At 41.1% G+C, this 21,449-nt stretch overlaps 1 protein-coding gene across 1 annotated transcript in view; it reads right to left on the bottom strand.

The window, feature by feature from the left end:
- ptprc (protein tyrosine phosphatase receptor type C) overlaps positions 1-21,449 on the bottom strand; it is a 63,280-nt gene that overhangs the window by 18,812 nt on the left and 23,019 nt on the right. The window contains exons 9-24 of the mRNA XM_020927747.2: positions 20,794-20,934; positions 20,028-20,156; positions 19,809-19,940; positions 19,093-19,260; positions 17,647-17,858; positions 15,771-15,831; positions 15,586-15,694; positions 14,876-14,907; positions 12,009-12,130; positions 8,887-8,977; positions 8,720-8,796; positions 8,241-8,277; positions 7,229-7,326; positions 6,625-6,750; positions 5,657-5,814; positions 3,384-3,519 (exon numbers count right to left, since the gene is read on the bottom strand). Coding sequence (XP_020783406.2) covers positions 3,384-3,519; positions 5,657-5,814; positions 6,625-6,750; positions 7,229-7,326; positions 8,241-8,277; positions 8,720-8,796; positions 8,887-8,977; positions 12,009-12,130; positions 14,876-14,907; positions 15,586-15,694; positions 15,771-15,831; positions 17,647-17,858; positions 19,093-19,260; positions 19,809-19,940; positions 20,028-20,156; positions 20,794-20,934 — 1,829 coding nt within the window. The remainder of the gene's footprint in view (positions 1-3,383; positions 3,520-5,656; positions 5,815-6,624; positions 6,751-7,228; positions 7,327-8,240; positions 8,278-8,719; positions 8,797-8,886; positions 8,978-12,008; positions 12,131-14,875; positions 14,908-15,585; positions 15,695-15,770; positions 15,832-17,646; positions 17,859-19,092; positions 19,261-19,808; positions 19,941-20,027; positions 20,157-20,793; positions 20,935-21,449) is intronic.

Below are 21,449 nucleotides of genomic sequence, written 5' to 3'. Positions count from 1 at the left end.
ATTTGCTAAATGCTTGTGTGATATTCTAGGCCTATGAGTTAACCATTTATGTACTACAATTCTTTGATTTATAATGTACCAATCACTTGTATGAATATGAATAACCTCTTTGTGTTTGACAACTGTGTGCAGTGTCCTATCGCTGTAGTGAACCTCGAGATGATTCCTCACATGAAGCCAACTCCCACTGTCACACATGCAAGAGTTATGATGGTGTCTGACCTAAGGCACCTCCTGATTGTTAATCATGTTTTATGTGTTTGTACTATGCATAGCTGCATCAGTTTCTTATTATGTCTTTGCTGATTCCCCCTTCCCCTTGAGAATTATCATTCTGTAACTAGGGCCTCCTAATGAAATAAAAGGAGGAGAACAGCCTTGAGTCATCAGAACGTGTGGAGACTGTTGGTTTTGATGCCCACTCTCTGCCCGTTCTCCTCATGAGTAAAACTGAATTAATCTCTTGTCTTTCTTCTTGTTTTAAATGTCTAGATAAACCTAACACCTACATTCATCATTATTTGTTCAATTTGCCTTATTCTTCTTAAATGCAAGCCTCTTGCTCCATTCACACTGCTCCACATGGAAAAAGTAAGAAAACTTTTAAGAAAACACAGGATCTTTTTTTTTTATTTTTGACTCTTGAATCTTGAGTTTTTTGAGTTCATTTTCTCTCTCTTTCACAATGATGTTTTCACTCTTGTCATCGATTGATCTCTAACTCAGTTTCACTTTTCAACTCTGGAACATGTTTCTTGTGACTAGATGACCTGGTAGTTGGTAGTAGGTGTTTTTTGTTGTTACTGTTGTTGTTTTTGGTTTGATGTGTGTGTTTTACTCCTTTTTATTGAAGTATTTCATCCTGACAATGCTGATATATGGAAAATGTTATTAAATCAAGTTATGAAAAATAATAATAATAAGAAGAATAAGAATTTCAGTCATAGTCATTTTGTTCACTGTAAATTGCAATACTGATCTAAAACAACATAAAAATAGAAACGAGTCTCCTCACTTCCTGCAGAACTGAAAGCCCCCCTCACTGTGCCATTATCTAATAGATCATTTTCATTTCCATGTTTGACTGTTGGACAAAAAAAACAACAAACAAACAATGTGTTAGAGTCTGAATCTTTTAAATAATCACAAGTACAGACCAGTGGGCAGGGATAGGGGGTAGGTAAAAACGGGAATTTTTTGAGCACTCAAATGCAGGACAGTATTAATAATAAATACAACATTAAAAGTGCATTGTGTAACATTTCTAGTGGAGGCTCCTTTAAATGTTTTTTTTTCCATGGAGATGTTATTGCTTTATCTGGAATGTTTCACAGTATGGCATTAAACTATCTACTTTCTATCTCCATGTAGACCCAACCAGACCAAGTTACAGGTGAGATCTGTGGAGAGGTGACCCTGCTCACAGTCAGAATGTCTGTTTTTCTAGGTATTTTTGAGCTCTACAACCACCTGTTGAATAAATGTTTAATGTCACACTGTGGAACATTCCAGACAGAGCAATAACATCTCCATAGAAACAAGCAGATGATGGACCCACAATCACCTTTAAGGAGGCCAATGTTAAGGGGGCATTGTTAATAATACTCCCTACAACTGTACAACAACTCATCCTTATGTAACAGATAATACTCCCTACAACTGTACAACAACTCATCCTTATGTAACAGATAATACTCCCTACAACTGTACAACAACTCACCCTTATGGAACAGATAATACTCCCTACAACTGTACAACAACTCACCCTTATGGAATAGATAATACTCCCTACAACTGCACAACAACTCATTCTTTTGCAGCAGATAATACTCCCTACAACTGTACAATAACTCACCCTTATGGAACAGATAATACTCCCTACAACTGTACAACAACTCATCCTTATGGAACAGATAATACTCCCTACAACTGTACAACAACTCACCCTTATGGAATAGATAATACTCCCTACAACTGCACAAACAACTCTTTTTGCAGCAGATAATACTCCCTACAACTGTACAACAACTCACACCTTATGGAACAGATAATATAATACTCCCTACAACTGTACAACAACTCACCCTTATGGAACAGATAATACTCCCTACAACTGTACAACAACTCATCCTTATGGAACAGATAATACTCCCTACAACTGTACAACAACTCATCCTTATGGAACAGATAATACTCCCTACAACTGTACAACAACTCATCCTTATGGAACAGATAATACTCCCTACAACTGTACAACAACTCATCCTTATCGAACAGATAATACTCCCTACAACTGTACAACAACTCATCCTTATGGAACAGATAATACTCCCTACAACTGTACAACAATTCACCCTTATGTAACAGATAATACTCCCTACAACTGTCCACAACTCACCCAAATGGAACAGATAATACACATGTTGGTGTTTGACATGTGACATTGTTATAACAAACAAAAATATCATTAAAGTTTTACAAGAGTAGAACCTAAAGATAGAGTATTACTAAAATGTAGTTAAAATGTTAAATGTAAAAAGAAATCATTATGGCATGGTTAAAAGGAGCTGGGTTTGCGACGACATCATAATGTGCTTTACTGGAAATGGGAACAGCTATTGATTGAAAATGAACAATTCCTGTCTAATTATGTATTGTAAAGCTGTTAAACTAAAGGTGACGATCACACATAGAGAAACAAACGTGTTGATGTGGCGCTTCCTTCCAGTAACAGCGAACTTCACAGAAAAGAGAAGAAGCATGTGTCCTGAAAGCATATTTTTACTTTACTTTTACACTTATGTAGCAGATAATACTCCCTACAACTGTACAACTCACCCTTATGTACCAGATAATACTCCCTACAACTGTACAACTCACCGTTATGTAGCAGATAATATTCCCTACAACTGTACAACAACTCGCCCTTATGTAACAGATAATACTCCCTACAACTGTACAACAACTCTCTTTTATGCAGCAGATAATACTCCCTACAACTGTACAACAGCTCACTCTTATGGAAAAGATAATACTCCCTACAACTGAGAAACATGTTGGTCTGGTGCAGAAGCATCAGAGGGAACTACATAGACCATGATCCTTTGCTCTTTTTCAGCGCAGACGACATGAGGAAAGTACTTATCAAGGCATTTTAAGAGGAAAAAGTAGTTTTGTTAGCCCCCAGAAAATTTCACAATATTTATTGTACATATTTGGATATTTTTACATCCCTATTATGTTTGTGTATCTGTCTGGATGCAAATAAACAATAAATAAATAAATTATAACCTGGTCAAAAGCTCAAACTCAATTTTACTTCAATATGTGCTCAATTCTCATCATTCTGAAATCCAAAGAACCAAATTATTTCAGTTTCTTACCTCCACTTGCACCATGAGGCACCTCTGTCTGCGCAGCTGGACCACGTATCCATAGATATCCACTCTGCCCTCGGCCTCCAGACCCTCCATCATGGCATCTATGCCAATGTAGGTGCCCGTCCTGCCCACGCCAGCACTGAACGCCAGAGAAACAAAAACAGAGGCAGCTTTAGACACAAGTGCACACTAACAATGTCTGCCCTGGAGACCTCAGACTCTCCAGACTATCCAAATGTGATCAGATTTCTACAGGGAGCTGTACTGAATAGTTTTGTTAAAGGTGCTAATTTAACTTTATGTAACTGTATGTAACTTTTTGGGTGTCCGTCACCCGCTTGTTTCTACACTGCAAATTTCTCTGATTTGGTTGAGGTTTTAAAAGTTATATCAGGTTATTCATCTTGTTTTCAGATTTGTCATCTACTTACTCATTCTGAGATGCTTCATTCTAGTCTAGAGGTTGTTTATTTTAAGAGAACTTGTCAAGTGAAGTGATTTTGCTGCGATCATTTCATTACTTTTAAGTCATTTTCTGATTTAAGTGTTTATATCTTACATTTTGGTCAAGTTTTTTGCAGTGTATGGAAATGTCATTGCTCCGCCTGCAATGTTCCACAATATAGCATTAAACTTTACTAGTTTATATTCAGTTACAGGTGGTTTTATAACTCAAAAATAGCTCGAAAAACAGACATTCTCACTGTGAGCGGGTCGCCTCTCCACAGATCTGACCTGTAACTTGGTCTGGTTTGGTTTCCATGAACATAGAAAGGTTTAATGCCATATTGTGAAACATTCCAGACAAAGCAATAACATCTCCATGAAGAAAAGCATCTGATGGATCCTCCACCAGAAAAGTTACACAATGCACCGTTAAATGGAAAGTTTATGATCCAATTCTTGCAGTTTCTCAAATAGAGGTACAAGTGCCAACAGCCAGCAGACAGGACACAGTGGACATAGTTTCACCTCAAGAGCTGCTCATACAATTATCTGTACTCCAACACGAAATACATTTTGGGTAAATACTCACGACAAATAGAGTACTGGCCCTTTAAATAACATGTCAAATACACAGTGGCACAGGGGGTATAACACAGGGGGTATAACACAGGGGTATAACACAGGGGGTATAACACAGGGGTATAACACAGGGGGTATAACACAGGGGTATAACACAGGGGTATAACACAGGGGTATAACACAGGGGGTATAACACAGGGGTATAACATAGGGGTATAACACAGGGGTATAACACAGGGGGTATAACACAGGGGGTATAACACAGGGGGTATAACAGGGGTATAACACAGGGGTATAACACAGGGGTATAACACAGGGGGTATAACAGGGGGTATAACATAGGGGGTATAACAGAGGGGGTATAACACAGGGGTATAGGGGTATAACACAGGGGGTATAACACAGGGGTATAACACAGGGGAGGGGTATAAATAACACAGGGGGTATAACACAGGGGGTATAACACAGGGGGTATAACACAGGGGTATAACAGGGGTATAACAGGGGACACAGGGGGTATAACACAGGGGGTATAACACAGGGGGTATACACACAGGGGGTATAACACAGGGGTATAACACAGGGGGTATAACACAGGGGTATAACACAGGGGGTATAACACAGGGGGTATAACACAGGGGTATAACACAGGGGGTATAACACAGGGGTATAACACAGGGGTATAACACAGGGGTATAACACAGGGGGTATAACACAGGGGTATAACACAGGGGGTATAACACAGGGGGTATAACACAGGGGGTATAAACACAGGGGTATAACACAGGGGGTATACACAGGGGTATATACACAGGGGTATAACACAGGGGGTATAACACAGGGGTATAAACACAGGGGTATAACACAGGGGTATAACACAGGGGTATAAACACAGGGGTATAACACAGGGGTATAACACAGGGGGTATAACACAGGGGTATAACACAGGAGTATAACACAGGGGGTATAACACAGGGGGTATAACATAGGGGGTATAACATAGGGGTATAACAGAGGGGGTATAACACAGGGGTATAACACAGGGGGTATAACATAGGGGTATAACAGAGGGGTATAACACAGGGGGTATAACATAGGGGGGTATACAGAGGGGTATAACACAGGGGGTATAACACAGGGGGTATAACACAGGAGTATAACACAGGGGTATAACACAGGGGGTATAACACAGGGGGTATAACACAGGTGGGTGTTATAAAGCCGTATGTTGACAGGACACAGGGACAGACCTGCAGTGAACAACGATGGGTCCACTGAACAGGTTCTTAAAGGCGTTGACGCGCCGCCTCAGTTTGAGCAGCAGGTGGGGCTCTCCTGGAACACCGTGGTCAGGCCAACTCAGGAACTGGATATGAGTCACCTCCCGCTCACTGTTCTTCTCTCTCTTCTGCACATAATACAGAGACAAAAGACCACGTTAAAGAGTCTGTCTCTGATATGTTGATCTCATGAGTCAAAGAGCTGCTCTTTCCGTGCACTCTTATTCACAAAAAGAACAAAAAGAACAAACACGTGTGGGTTAAACGTGCTTGTAAAGACCACAGGGGCCTTGTACTCACTCTGCAGTCTGATCTAGAGGTATGGAGCCTGTTAATTCATCCATTAAGTATTTAATTTATGTAGTGCCTCTCAAGACACTCAGAGTGCTTTACAGTGCACTGTTCATTCACTCCACACTCAGACGTGATAAGGTACTATTGCCACAGCTGCCCTGGGCCAGACTGACGGACGCGAGGCTGTCCATCTGTTCCAATCACCACCATCACTCAAGCACACACCACTTTCATACCAGGCAATGTGAATATGAATGTTGCCTAAAGACACAACAACAGATTTTGCCACCGGTGGACCCCTGTAGCACCTGGTCTCAATGGTGTCCCATCCAAGTTCTAACCAGGCCCAGTTCTGTTTAGCTTCTGAGATCAGGCTTTGACAAGACACTATGGCCTGTCATCACTGTAGACATGATGGTAAGTGATGACAAGTCAGACTCTTCTGCTACTTCTACAGTTTAAGAGGTGTCACTAGGCAACAGGTGCTGGCTGCTCTGGTTGGCTGTGGTAAACCTGATCGCAGGTGGGTCAAAGGTCCAGTTATAACTATGCACTATAAGAAGAACTCTCAGAAGCACTATTAGAAGCACTATGCTGAGGGCTCATCTGTTTTAAGCTGCAGGTCTGTCAGCGGCAGGACTCACATTGGTCAGGCTGAGGTGGCGGATGGTGTAGTCTGGGCACTGGTCTTCAGCGTTCACTTTCACCACAAACTCCTCAAAGATCTCAGCTTCTCGCTCCAGACTGGGCCAGTACTGCGCACACTTGGGCTAGAAACAACAGCACACATTGAAGTAAAGATAATAACAATAATTAAGTTTGTTTAATAATGTTTTCAGACCAAGTTTTCATCAAGTACTTTAACCTCAAATATTTTAAAACTAAAATAACTGAGAGTGAATTGAACAGATGAAGTGGTGCAATCTCCTTTCAAAATGTCAGTTATTAGGTTTCTATCAAAATATACTTTTCAACTGAGAAAACATTTTTAGTACATTCAACCAAATTTGAATTTTAACATTTTTATTTAAGGGGACATATTATGTAAAATCAACTTTTATAACTTCTTAAAACTGTGTTCTTTCATTATTATCTTACTCAAACTTCTATCTTGATTAATTCCTGTTTAAGGAATCCTGAACTGTCTGAAAATGTTTTCTACCAGTATTTTAAAACAAATACATTAGATGAAATAATTTACATACACATTGAAGTATACTATTTTTAAAAGTAAAAAATTTTACTTACCCGGTTTCCCTCCTCACAGCGCGTTACCATGACGATGACGGACGACTTCTGCTCCCAAACCATTCTCCAGAAATCAGTGATGGTCTCCTCCTTTGGTCCTACGACACAAGAGTTTATCTAATGTGAAATTATGTGGCTTATATACAACTTTATTTGAACTTTATGGTAAAAACTAGATATATAGTTATACAATACTTTTCTGTGGTTGCCAGGGCTGTGATTAGCTGCTTTTGTGGCTGACTGGCTGGCACACTGAGCAATTTTTACATTTTCTTACAGTTCTTACATTTTTAACTTGATAATTGGGGATTTTGACCAACTTAGAAGCGCAGAGCAGTTTGTTTTTCCTGTGTCTATGGCAACCCTGCTTGGAGCCAGCTATGCTAACCAGCGAGCTCTGAAATGCTACAGACTTTTTAAAAACAATGCAACAGACTTTCAACAGTAAAGGGTAGAAAATGTTGCAGAGGGAATGGCCCGTCTCATCACTGAACGAAACAAGTGTAGTGACTCCCCCTGGAGGCTGCTGTGATACTGCAGGACACAGAAGGGGAGCACTTTTGTCCTGCGGGCTGTTACTTTTCCTGCACACTGGACCTGATGCCTCTACCATTGAGACTTTTGTGTGAGCTTTTCTGTCATTACTGGCCTTGGAGCGCAGTATGGAGAACATCTCTGAGACTTACAAAGCTTTACAAAGGGTGGTGTGTAGACCTTGAAAACCAAGAGAAAATCAGAGCTGTTGTGAAAAGAGTGCAGCTGGCTCAAATGTGAAATTGTTTTTAATCTTTGTAAAGTGTTACATTTTTGTATGAAAAGCACTCTATAAATAAAGTTTGATTGATTGATTGATATTGTAATTCACTGCTATTATTTTTGTATTTTATTGCTCAAACTGCTTAATGAATGAATGAATTTTCTTTCGGGATAATAAAGTATTTCTAATCTAAATAGACAAATAACATGTTTTTGATTCATTTCTTTGTGTTATAGTTTCTTATCATGGCCTCACCTTGAGCTGCAATGTACTTCTTGGCTTCCTTGTATCCCTGTGGTGAGGACATAAGTTTGACATGTTAGATAAAATAAATAAATACATATATTAAAATGTATATTGTAATTGTTTTAAAGAGGCACTACAGAACCTTTCTGGTGGATGATTCTTTGCCTGCCGGCCTCATGAAAATGTTATTACTTGCAGTAGAATGTTCCACAATATGGCATTTAACACATCTACATTAAACATATCTCTATGGAGACAAACAGGAAGCAGTGCCAAACTAAACTAAAGGTCAGATCTGTGGAGAGGCAAGCCCGCTCACAGTAAGAGTGCAAGTTTTTCAAGGTATAATAAATAACCTACAATTCAATAAATGCAGGATCGTCAGGTTTAATGCCATACAGTGGAACATTACGTGCATTGCCATAGAGACAAGCAGACCAGAAAAGTTCCATAGTGCATCTTTAATTATTTAATTCAGAATCACTCACATCGATGAAGCTGGCGTTGATGTAGTCACAGCCCTGTTCTCCATTTCCTGTGGTCAGCTGCACCCGGTTATAGTCGTCTGCGCTCGAAGATATTTATAAGTAAGATGAATTATAACACTTAAATACACATGTTTGATTCTTTATCTAAAAATAAAAGTTGGACTCACAGGGCAGGATGTCCACGTAGCGGTTCTTGATGGCGTTGCAGTTTTTCTTGGCTTCCTTTATCGTGAACTTTGAGAAGATTCTTGGGACGCTCTAAAAAGGAGAGTGTGTTATTTTACAGGCACATTTTAAAGAAACTGTATTTAAGATTTAGATTTTAAACTCCATAATGACCTAAGGGTGGCCACAGATAATGCACACACAACACAATGCTGATTTTGAACATGATAACCAAAGTTTTTTATGTCATAATTTGGTGTTTGGGTTCAAGACAATTCTCCAATCAGAAAGCAGAATGAGCCTCAAATGAGTCTCTCATTTGCGTTGCGTTTAAACCTAAAATGTCTCTCTCTGATCTGAATGGTCACTCCCTAAACCCCAGCACCTGCACCAGTTCTGAGTCAGTGCTAGTGCAGCCTCTGCAGCTCAGGGAGGGAATTCTGGGGGTTCTGAGCTTCACATGAGACCTGAACATAACTTGAGAATGAGACAAATACAGGACGTGTGTCTATCTGCTCTATCTGCATCTATCTATCTAAGTTTTTTACAAGAGCAAGAACGCCGGCTGCATACAGTTCCTTTAGTTCAGGGTTGCTCACAATTTTTCAGCATGTGATCTGCTTACAAAATGGCCAAATCAAAATGATCTACCTAATACAAAGCCAAGCAAACTGCACTGAAACACTCTGTACCCCTTTTTTGGACCCTCACCCACAGTTTGAGAACCCCTTCTTTAAGAGAACTTCCTCTGGCACTTTACACAAAACTATGAAAATAGGTAAGATTTTTAAACCCGTTTTTTAAAGTTCCAAACTGGAGTTGCATTCTTTTCTGGTTTTGCAGTGATATTTACCAGCCTCTGCACATTTACCAAACCAAACGCACACAAAACTGTAACACAAATTTAGACTGGTTTTTGCTTCACGTTTGGTCTTGCTCTTCTAATCAGCGCACTGTGGGAGGGGCTTGTGTTCGCTGTACGCAGGAAGGAGCGAGAGCGTGAAAAGGCGAGGGGCGGCGTGCTGACGTGAGGCAGATGGACAGGTAGGATGTTGAGGAAGTTGAACCTGCCCTGTGATGCACGCTGGTACACGAGGGCACACGCTGTTGCAGACGAGCCGTGCATAGGGAGCGTGTGTGTTTGTGATGCGCCGTAGAGTCTCTGCGGGTTTCAAATGAGCAGACAGGCTGCACACACAGGCTGCACACGCTCCTGCACTCTGGTACAAGTTTATTGCCAACAGCAGCGGCCGTAATGAAATATGATCGCACTTGCTGAGTGTCGGACCTTGAGTGAGAGACAAGACCGAGTCCAAACGTGATCGAGTCCGAGACGAGACACGGCGATCTACCCACACGACCTTGGCGATCGACTGGTAGATCGGGATCGAAGAATTGAGCACCACTGCTTTAGTTTATGATTACAAAAATAAAGGGTCCGTCACCTGCTTATTTCTGTGGATACGTCATTGCTCTGCCTGGAATGTTCCACAGTGTGACACTTCACAGATTTACTTTACATTTATTCAATTACAGATGGTTTTACTGCCCAAAAATACCTAGAAAAACAAACATTCTGACTGTGAGCAGGGTCGCTTGGTCTGGTGTCCGTGAAGATAGAAAAGTTTAATGCCATACTGTGAAACATTCCAGACAAAGCAATAACATCTGCATGAACAAAAGCATTTGGCAGACCCTCCACCAGAAAAAGTTACAAATAAAGTCTAAATTAAGTAAATAAACTTAAAGATTAAAGGCAATAAGTAATATAAACTCCACATATTGTATGAAATAAAATTATCTAAATTATTTTCTGCACCATACAAATCTACAGCAGAAGTCTTCAGCAGGGGGCTCACGACTCCTAGGGGGGTCATGGAGGTACTGTATGGGTCGTTGCTCCATTGCTCTGGTCTTCTCAGAGTCACCACAAACGCATAAAGCACAGTTTAAACTTCAGGCCTGAATTAGCTTTGGTCAGACGCAGGCTTATTTCTGTCATGGAACAACTGAGGGAATCCTGGTTAGTTTCTTTTTCTCCGCTTGGTAATATGCTTAAATTCAGCGGGTAGTCTCGTCTGATCTGAGGTCGTAGTTGAACGGAGCGGGTCTCGCCTTGCGGGGACCCGAGGCGTGGCCAGCCCCGGCATGGGGAGGGGCTCACGGGAGCTCTGGCTAGATTCAGCTCAGAACTTCAGGCTAAACCTGCACTTGTTAAATGACTTACACTTAGCACAATTTGGCTTTTGGAACATCCATTACACAGTAGTTCTGAAATGTTATTGATTTCTTGGAGACAGTCACAGACCAGGAACTATGAAAGGCTGATTATTGCTCATCCCCCCGCCCGTCCTGAGAAAGCACAGGCTCCGCCCTCCAAACGTGACATAGACTCTGAGTGAGCCGCCCTTCCTCCGCCCATCTCAGGGAGGGAGGGGGAGACAGGCGTGACCCTGATAGTGGCAGGAATAAACTTTTATTCATCATGGAGATACAGCACGTTCAGCCCCATGTGTTGGACCCGGAATCGGACGATGACTTGGAGGAGCACGAAGCTCAAGCACCGCGTCCACATCAGCTGAACATTACTGATTGGTAAAGTATTAATAAACACTAGTAGATCAACTTATTAAATTGTGTACACTGCAGAACAATGAGCTTATGCTGTCGCTTTTGTTTAGGTTTTCATGTGGTAATTGTCAGCCGATGCCCACAGAAACAGAGCGGGGGAGGGAGGCAGGTGCGAAGCACTTCCTGCTGCGTCAAACGTGTCATAGGTGTAGCTGCTGCATCATCGTTGTAGCAGCTTTTGTTCATTGTTACGTGGGAGGGTGGTAGAAATACGTTGCAATTTGTAAAAAAAAACCTGCAGAATCAATCTAAAAAACACTTTGGCGACAAATACAAGGCCCACACATCACTCTTAGAAGGTAGAGAGCTCTGAAAAGTTGATTTTACATGACATGGGCCCTTTATACAGGACACTAAGCCCAGTTTAATATAAAACACACTTGTATGCAGCTCTCCATCAGTTTGGGGGTTCCTGGCCTGAAAAACATCAAACACCCCTGATCTACAGTACACACTTTTTCCTGTACCCCAGTTTGAGAATCGTTTGTTGTACCTGAAACTCGGCCAGGAAGAGCCGTCCCTCATCAGCCAATTTCCTCTTGTACGTGTCCAACAGCACCTCCGCCTGGATGGGCTCCACATTCTGCAGTCGCTCCTCCTCATCTGCATGGGCACCAAATCAAGGAAAACACAAAGAAATAAAACATAAAAACACAGAAAGAAATAGAAAAATTCACCCGCTAACAACTTGAAAAGTTGTTTTTTTTTAAATATTGAAGATACTAATCGAAACTAAAACTAGTATTGAAACTTGATATTCATTTAAGCAAGTATCAGTCCTGAACAAAATTACATAACCAGATAAAGTATGGCCCTTTCCTAAACAGCTTCTTCAGTTTAAAGGTGCATTGTGTAACTTTCCTGGTGGAAGCTCCGTCAAATGTTTTTCTCCATGTTATTGCTTTGTCTGGAATGTTGCACGGTATGGAATTAAACCTTTCTATCTCCATGGAGACCAAACCAGACCAAGCTAGGTATTTCTGAGCTACAAAACCAACTGTAATTGAGTAAATGTAAAGTAGAGTTGTTTAATGTTATACTGTGGAACATTCCAGGCAGAACAATGACATCTCTATAGAAACAAGCAGGTGTTGGAGCCCCAACCAAAAAATGACATAGTGCACCTTTAAAAAAAACTAAACAAGACAAAACTGATCCAACAGTGTAATGTCGTTTATCTCTGAAGTGACCACAGAACAACTTTGAAGAAATAAAAGTTCAAACATTATGAGAGTTTGTTGGCATCTTCAACCAGTAAATAGTCTTTAAACATCATTTTAAAGGGCCCATCTCATGTAAAATCACTCTTTTCACATTGTATCTTCTGGATATAAACAAGCACAATTTGGCTTTTGGAACATCCATTACACAATAGTTATGAAATCTTACTGATTTCTTGGAGACAGTCACAGACCAGGAACTATGAAAGTCCGACTATTGCTCCTCCCCCCGCCCGTCCTGAGAAAGCACAGACTCCGCCCTCCAAACGTGATGTAAGCGACGAGTGAGCCGCCCTTCCTCCGCCCATCTCAGGGAGGGAGGGGGAGACAGACGTGCACCCTGATAGTGGTAGGAATAAACTTTTATTCATCATGGAGATACAGCGCGTTCAGCCACATGTGTTGGACCCAGAGTCGGACGAGGACTTTGAGGAGCACGAAGCTCAAGCACCGCATCAGATGAACATTACTGATTGATAAAGTATTAATAAACACTAGTCGATAAACTTATTATATCATGTTCAATGCAGTGCAGAACAGTGAGCTTATACTGTCACTTTTGTTTAGGTGTTCATGTGGAAATTGTCAGTCGATGTGGGGTGGAGGTGAAGACGGTGGAGCGGGGGAGGGGGCGGGTGCAAATCGCCTTCTGCTATGTCAAATGCGTCATAGGTGTAGCTTCTGCATCATCGTTGTAGTAGCTTTAGTTTGTTGTCACGTGGGAGGGTGGCAGAAATACTGTGCAATTTGTTACAAAAAAACAAAAAAATGCTGAATCAATCAAAAAACCACTTGAGTGACATATACAAGGCCCACACATCACTCTTAAGGGCCGTTCACACCAAGGCGTCAAAGCGTCCAGTTTCAATGTAAAGTCTATGTGGACGCGCGACTGGAGCGTCCTGCGTTTTTGCGGTGCGTTTTTGGCGTCAGCGCAGCGCGAATCTGGCGTCGACGCGGCGCGTCTTGAGCGTTTTGGCGTCAGCGGTCTAGACGCGCGTCCAAGGCGTCAGCGTCAAGAAGTTGAAAATGCTGAACTTTTCGCGTCACACGCGCCGCGTCAACCAATCAGGGACGAGTATCCAATGACGCAGCGACGTTATTATCAGGAAGCAAGACCTGAGAACCAGAACGAGAACCACAAACATGAGCGGAGATTAAATATATACACCACAATCACCGAGCCGATCGCGAGAACTACACCATGACCGGACCAGGACTAAACCAGGACCGGACCAGGACTAAACCAGGACCGGACCAGGACTAAACCAGGACCGGACCAGGACTAAACCAGGACCGGACCAGGACTAAACCAGGACCGGACCAGGACTAAACCAGGACTAGACCAGGACTAAACAAGGACTACACCGGGACGAAACAAGGACTAGACCGAGACTAGACCGAGACTAAACAATGACTAGACCCTGAATAGACAGAGATTAAACCACGACTAGACCGGGACTAGACCGTGATTAGACCAGGACTAGACCGGTATTAGACCAGGACTAGACCGGGACTGATCCAGTGTCATTAGCGGAGTATAAATATATATACGCCCCAGTTGTCGACCTGATCTCCGCTGATGTTTTATGTCATAAAAACACTCTATCAGTCTGGTCTGACATTGTTTCGGGAAAAGACCGGGACCTGGCTCTTGTTTCCAGGGCAACGGACGCGCGTCAAGTATTTTTGTCCTGTTCGTCCACGGCGTCAAATACGCGCGTCGGGGGCGTCTAAACTCAAATGCAAAGGCGTCCAAATAGAGGCGTCAAGGCGTTTTTTGACGCTTTGGTGTGAACGGCCCTTTAGAAGGTAGAAAGCTCTGAAAAGTTGATTTTGCATGAGATGGGCCCTTTAAACGCCCAGGTACAAGATATCGTCTGAACCGATATTTGAAGGCCGATCTGATCCAACAAATTCTTCGGTAGTGGCACTGAGATCTGATACCAGTATTGGATCGGTGCAATTTCATCTTGAGTTTTATCGGAACTAGTGTAAGACAACATGGTTTAATAAAAATAAATAAATACTAGAATTGTCTTGAATATGACAATAAATTACATTTGTGTTGTTAGTATGATAATCGAGTTTGAAATGTTCGTGACAAAAGTACTGAAAAGACAGAAGGTGGAGAACTCACTGATGAGGAGCGGGTAATCATCTGTTCTGTTTCTGTGTAGACAAGGAGAAAAAGGGTTACACCAGTGACAGTCTAAAAGGTACAAATGCTCCCACAAGATATTTGGTTGTTTGGTTCCACCAGGACTAAAAACTAAATAAAAATAACAGATTAAGGTGGGATTAAACACCTACAATGATGGGCGAGGTCTGGAGGACTAAAGGGAAGAGGGAGGGGGGAGGAGGGGGGAGGTCTGAAAGACTAAAGGGGAGAGTGAGGAGGGCAGGAGAGGAGGAGTCTGGAGGATTAAAGGGGTGAGTGAGGCAGAAGGAAGGGTCTGAAGGACTAAAGGGGAGAGTGAGGGGGAGGAGGGGTGGGGTCTGGAGGACTAAAGGGGAGAGTGAGGGGGAAGAAGGAGGAGGGGTCTTTTGGACTAAAGGGGAGAGTGGGGGGGAGAGGAGAGGTCTGGAGGACTAAAGGGGAGGGGGGAGGAGGAGTGGTCTGGGGGACTAAAGGGCAGAGTGAGGGGAAGGAGGGGTCTGGAGGACTAAAGGGAGTGAGGGGGAAGGAGGAGGAGGGGTCTGTTGGACTAAAGGGAGAGTAAGGGGAGAAGGAGTTGTCTGGGGGACTAAAGGGGAGAGTGAGGGGGAAGAGGGGTCTGGAGGACTAAAGGGGAGAGTGTAATATAGGACCTTTAAAGTAGAAGTACGTGCATCAGTGGTTGTACTCACCTTGAGTTCCTTTGTTTCAGGATATAGATCTTGTACAGAACCACCATCAGAGCCACAGATGTGAGGAGAATGAGGAAGACGAGGAAACCAATCAGAGCCTTGTCATTGACTGAAGACAGAAAAGACAACAGTCAGACGTCTCATAGACCAGCACCAATCACAAACCAAACAAGAATCATACGTACAGCTGGTCTGCACTGTTTTGGAACTTGAGCGGCCGGCATGTTTGATATTGACAGCTTTGACCTGAAGACAAAAACAATAATATTAGTAGTTGTAGTACTAGCATAGACAGTAGAAGTCAGTAGGGATTTGCTAAAATATCTAAATATCGCTATATGGTGATGCTAAATTTGGTGGTGCAGTATCATAGTGGTATTTCATGGTCATTTTTTTTGTGACAGTGCTACAATTTTTATGTGTTTGTTTGTTTTTTTTCAGAGAAAGAAAACTAGTTAAGGAATACACAGCATATGCAGCTGAAGTAAGAGTAGCAGTAGTAGTAGCAGCACTATTAGTAGTAGTAGTAGTAGTAGGTAGTAGTAGTAGTAGTAATAGCAGCAGTAGCAGTAGTAGTAGTAGTAGTAGTAGTAGTAGTAGTAGTAATAGTAGCAGTAGCACTAGTAGTAGCAGAAGTAGTAGTAGTAGTAAGTAGTAGTAGGTAGTAGTAGGAGTAGCAGCAGCAGCAATAGCAGAAGTAGTAGTAGCAGTAGTAGTAGTAGTAGTAGCAGTAGTAGTATTAATAGCAGTAGAAGAAATAGTGGAAGTAGTAGCAGTAGTAGCAGCAGTGACAGAAGTAGCAGAAGTAGTAGTAGTAGTAGTAGTAGTAGCAGCAATAGTAGTAGTAGTAGTAGTAGCAATAATAGTAGCAATAGCAGTAGTAGCAGTAATAGTAGCAATAGCAGTAGTAGCAGTAATAGTAGCAGTAATAGTAGCAGTAGTAGCAGTAGTAGCAGTAATAGTAGCAGTAGTAGTAGTAGTAGTAGTAGTAGCAGAAGTAGCAGAAGTAGTAGCAGTAGTTGCAGTAGTAGTAGTAGTAGTAGTAGTAGCAGAAGTAGCAGAAGTAGTAGCAGTAGTTGCAGTAGTAGTAGTAGCAGCACTAGTAGTAGCAATAGAAGTAGCAATAGTTGTAGCAGTAGTAGTAGCCGTAGTATTAGTAGTAGCCGTAGTATTAGCAGTAGCAGTAGCAGTAATAGTAGTAGTAGTAGCAGCACTAGTAGTAGCAGTAGTAGAAGTAGTAGCAGCAGCAGCAGTATTAGTAGCAGTAGTAGTAGTAGTAGTAGTAGCAGCAGCAGTAGTAGCAGCAGCAGGAGTAGTAGTAGCAGCAGTAGCAGAAGTAGTAGTAGTAGTAATAGCTTTAGCAGAGGTAGCAATAGTTGTAGTAGTAGTAGAAGTAGTAGTAGTAGAAGCAACAGTAGCAGTAGTAGGAGTAAGAGTAGTAGGAGTAGTAGTAGTATTACGTAGTTGAGGTTGTAGTAGTAGTTGCAGTATTAGTAGCAGTAGTAGTAGTAGTAGTAGTAGTAGTAGCAATAGTGGCAATAGCGGCAATAGCAGTAGCAGTAGTAGTAATAGCAGTAGTAGTAGTAGTAATAGCAGTAGTATTAGTAGCAGTAGTAGTAGTAATAGCAGTAGTAGTAGTAGTAGTAGTAGTAGTAGTAGTAGTAGTAGTAGTAATAGCAGTAGTAGTAGTAATAGCAGTAGTAGTAGTAGTAGTAGTAGTAGTAGTAGTAGTAATAGCAGTAGTAGTAGTAATAGCAGTAGTAGTAGTAGTAGTAGTAGTAATAGCAGTAGTAGTAGGAATAGCAGTAGTAATAGTAATAGCAGTAGTAGTAATAGCAGTAGTAGTAGTAATAGCAGTAGTAGTAGTAGTAGTAGTAGTAGTAGTAGTAGTAATAGCAGTAGTAGTAGTAATAGCAGTAGTAGTAGTAGTAGTAGTAGTAATAGCAGTAGTAGTAGGAATAGCAGTAGTAATAGTAATAGCAGTAGTAGTAATAGCAGTAGTAGTTGTAATAATATGAATACAAACATGAACAGTGAAATTGTAGTCTCAGATGTACTTACCTCCACGAGGTAGGTGGTGGAGTAGTCCAGATTTTTGAATTCAAAATGGCACTTTTTTTTGTTTTCTAATCTATTAATAATTTTTTCTTTAAGTTTCAGAATGGCTTCATATTTTCCCTCTGGACCCCTAAAATGATCTATCCCAGAGCAGTTCACATGGAAGCCATTGTTCTCTGTCAAATACACCATCAACTTCCCGAGGTAGCCGGGAACTGCAACAAAAGACCAAACCATTTACATTTACATTTACATTTACAGTGCACAGATCAGAACACACACTTTACTAAAACACACGTAACAGAATTCAAGATTTCACTTTCCATTATTTGAACATTTTAGTTGATTTTACTTCCTGCTTGGATGCAGGAAGCAGATGTCACTTACACAGAGGTAATTTCATAACCGTTACCAAGCAACAACACTAAACATGATTAAACTACTACTGACAAATAAAAATATATGAAAAATCTTAATCTTTCTTAAATAAATGTTTCAAAAGTCGGAGTGTGTGTTCCTTGCACATCCTGCATGTTGTATTGAATTTTATTACCTGGTCCCTGAAGGGCTGTCCAGGTTTTGTATTCACCCTGTGTGTTTGTGTGTGTCTGTGTGTCTGTGTGTTTCTGTGTGTGTGTGTGTCTGTGTGTTTGTGTGTGTGTCTGTGTGTGTGTGTGTGTGTGTGTGTGTGTCTGTGTGTGTGTGTGTCTGTGTGTGTCTGTGTGTGTATATGTGTGTTTGTGTGTGTCTGTCCACCCTCGATAATTCCACCATTTATGGACCGACTGTCATCAAATTTGGTACGTGGTGTCATGCCCCCGTGCCCAGTGTTGCAAAAAAATAAGTTTTGTGACGATCTGAGGTCATTTGAGGTCACATGGGTCAATTGAAAGGTCACGCCATTATAAAGGATCAGCAATTTCTTCAATTTCTGAACCATCTGCGGCCTAAAATATTCACCCAATCATCACACAAGTTGGCACTCACATAACGCCTCATGGGGGACCAGGTTGCTATCTCTGATTTCTTGTTTTTAATAAATCACTGCTACTTTCTGATTTCTTTAACTTACAAACTGTCACTTGACTGACATAAAACTATTAGAAATATTTACCACTGGTACTACCCCCGAAAAAAGTTGTAAAAATACAAAGTAACTGATAATAATACACTGACTCCAATACCATTAGACTTAAGCAAACTTTATTGATCCACAAGGGAAATTATTTGGACACTATCGTCCATGATTGATCAGTGCTAGTGCAGCCTCTGCAGCTCAGGGACTGAACTGTATGTTTCCTCTATCTGCAGGTCAAGGCCCTGGTGGGGTAGAGACTTTTCTTCCTTTTTTAAACCAGCAGGCTACATACACTTTAAATAGTAAATTCTAACTACACCCAATTTAAAATAATGAACATATGTTTGCATGTTTGCAGTTGTTACACTTACTTCCAGGTTTGGTTTCGACAGTTTGTTTATGTTCCTTGAGTTCATTGCCCTCATAGAGGGTCTGGATCTTACAGTCATAAGTGATAAATGCTTCCAGTCCATTCACAATGCACGTTTCTACAGAAGACGTTTCTTTAAAAGACTTTCTGGGCCACCGGTCTGTGAAACCTGTGAAGACATGGCACATTTATACAAAGCACAAAGCAGCTTCAGGCTCTGTAAAGGCGTGTACATTCACAGGAGTCAGATCAAATGCTGATAAAAAACAAAAACAGCTTTATTCTAAAGGCACCTGTTGGACAATTAAAAAGGCTTTTCTGTATTCCTGGTTTTATCTATGGACAACTAGAATATGTGCCAATCAAATGTCTTATGTCAGTGTGATGTTGCACCAACGGCCAGATAGAAATGACTCACTGATGACTCTATTATATATGATTTTATTTTATTCATTATATAAAGGTGTCATAATAACAACACTGCTTTTCCACACTGTCCAGGATTCAGTTTGTCAAAAAAATAGTTTGCCATATTTAGTCATCAGTTTTATAAAAAAATAAAAATAAATAATCAGCAATGACTGAAACTATGCACCAATCCAGTTGACAGTGGTAATAATAAATAAATAAATTAAAAAAATAAAATAAAAAAAAAAAATAACATAGACAGAATTAAGCACCAGAATGTGAAATGATTCATATCAAAATCATACTTACGAGAAGTACATGTGCACGTGTATTCGAGTTTAGGCTTGAGAACAGTTAGATTGCAGTTCTCAGTTTTTGTTTCCCATTCGAGGGTAATGGAGGTGTTAGTTGAAGTTTGGGGTTTAACTGATGAAGTAATATCTGTTGAAAAATAAGTCATATATATTTCAATCACCTTAATTCACACTTTTCCAAGATTCAGGAAGATGAATATAATGCAGTCCTTACCACAGAAGGTGTTCACTTTGACTGGGTCAGTTTTATTAATCACAGCTGTTTCATTTTTTATATTCCCAATGCATGTGTATGTTTTAAACGGCTCCAGCTTAGATAACAACATGGTATTTTTTTTTGTATCTGGAGAAAATAAGAAAGAGTTAAAGGTCCTGTATTATACAAAATGGAGTCTTGTGAGCTTTAAGCCATGTTAGAATGTTGTTCCCTCCTCAAAAACAGACTCAGAGTGTTGTTTTGTTTACATCACCACTAGATGCTGTCTGTGTTACTGCTGTCTGATAGTGTGCATAATTTGGTCTGACAGAAGAAGACCTGAGAGCACAGGTGAGTCTGAACAAAGGTCAGGTGAGGGGAGGGGCCAGCTGAGGGGAGGGGTCAGGTGAGGGGAGGGGTCAGGTGAGGAGAATGCCAAGTGAGGGGAGGGGCCAGATGAGGGGAGGAGTCAGGTGAGGGTCCAGTTGAGGGGAGGAGTCAGGTGAGGGGCCCAGTGAGGGGAGGGGCCGGGTGAAAGGAGGGGGCCAGGTGAAGGGAGGGGCTAAGTGAGGGTCTCACATATGCCATCTACTGGTGAAAAAAAATAATTTACAGATGACAGATTTAAAATACATGTGGCAGGTTAGAATACTCATTTAACTAAAACAGTTTCTTAACAACAATTAAATCTTTGTGTGTGTGTGTGTGTGTGTGTGTGTGTGTGTGTGTGTGTGTGTGTGTGTGTGTGTGTGTGTGTGTGCGTGCGTGTGTGCGTATAACTCACCCTCACAGTTATATTCAGTAGTTAGTTTACATATTTTAGGCAATGGGGTTTCAAACTCAATTTTTGCCGGATGTCCATTGGTTTTTTTTGGGTTATTGTAGATCACTTTTTGGGTCAGGTCTGCCGCACTTAGAAACTTTTCTGGAACAGTCATTAAAAAAACATTTAATCATAACATATGCTGTGTCATATATCTAAAAACTGTAACATAAAGGCACACTGTGTAACTTTTCTGACAGGGGAGGTCCACCACTTATTTGTCCACATGTAATTTTGTTTGTTTGTTTGTTTGTTTGTTTGCTAAGAAAATACCTCGAAAACACAGATCCTTCTGAGTTAAGTCTGATCTGTGATTTGGTGTCATCACCTGCTTGTCTCCATTTTGATCGATGTGTTTACTGTCATACTGTGGAACATTCTGGATAAAGTAATAACATCTCCATGGAGACAAGAAGGCTCTGGACTCTACACTAGTTCCTCAGTGCACCTTAAAGATCAGAAATGATCAAACTATGTTGATCTCAAAGTGGAGAAAATCACAGATTTTCATAAAGTATAAGCAGCAAAAAAATGCAATGCCAAGTTAAAGGTAAATTATGTAACTTTTGCTTGTCTCCATGTTATTGCATTTCCTGTTCCACAATATGGCATTAAAT

This window comes from Boleophthalmus pectinirostris, unplaced genomic scaffold (genome assembly GCF_026225935.1).
Source record: "Boleophthalmus pectinirostris isolate CB_2022bp ecotype Guang Dong unplaced genomic scaffold, ASM2622593v1 HiC_scaffold_7, whole genome shotgun sequence".
Taxonomy (NCBI): Eukaryota; Metazoa; Chordata; class Actinopteri; order Gobiiformes; family Gobiidae; genus Boleophthalmus; species Boleophthalmus pectinirostris.
The sequence above is the reverse complement of the archived record's forward strand: the minus strand, read 5'-3'. Positions and strand labels throughout refer to the sequence as shown.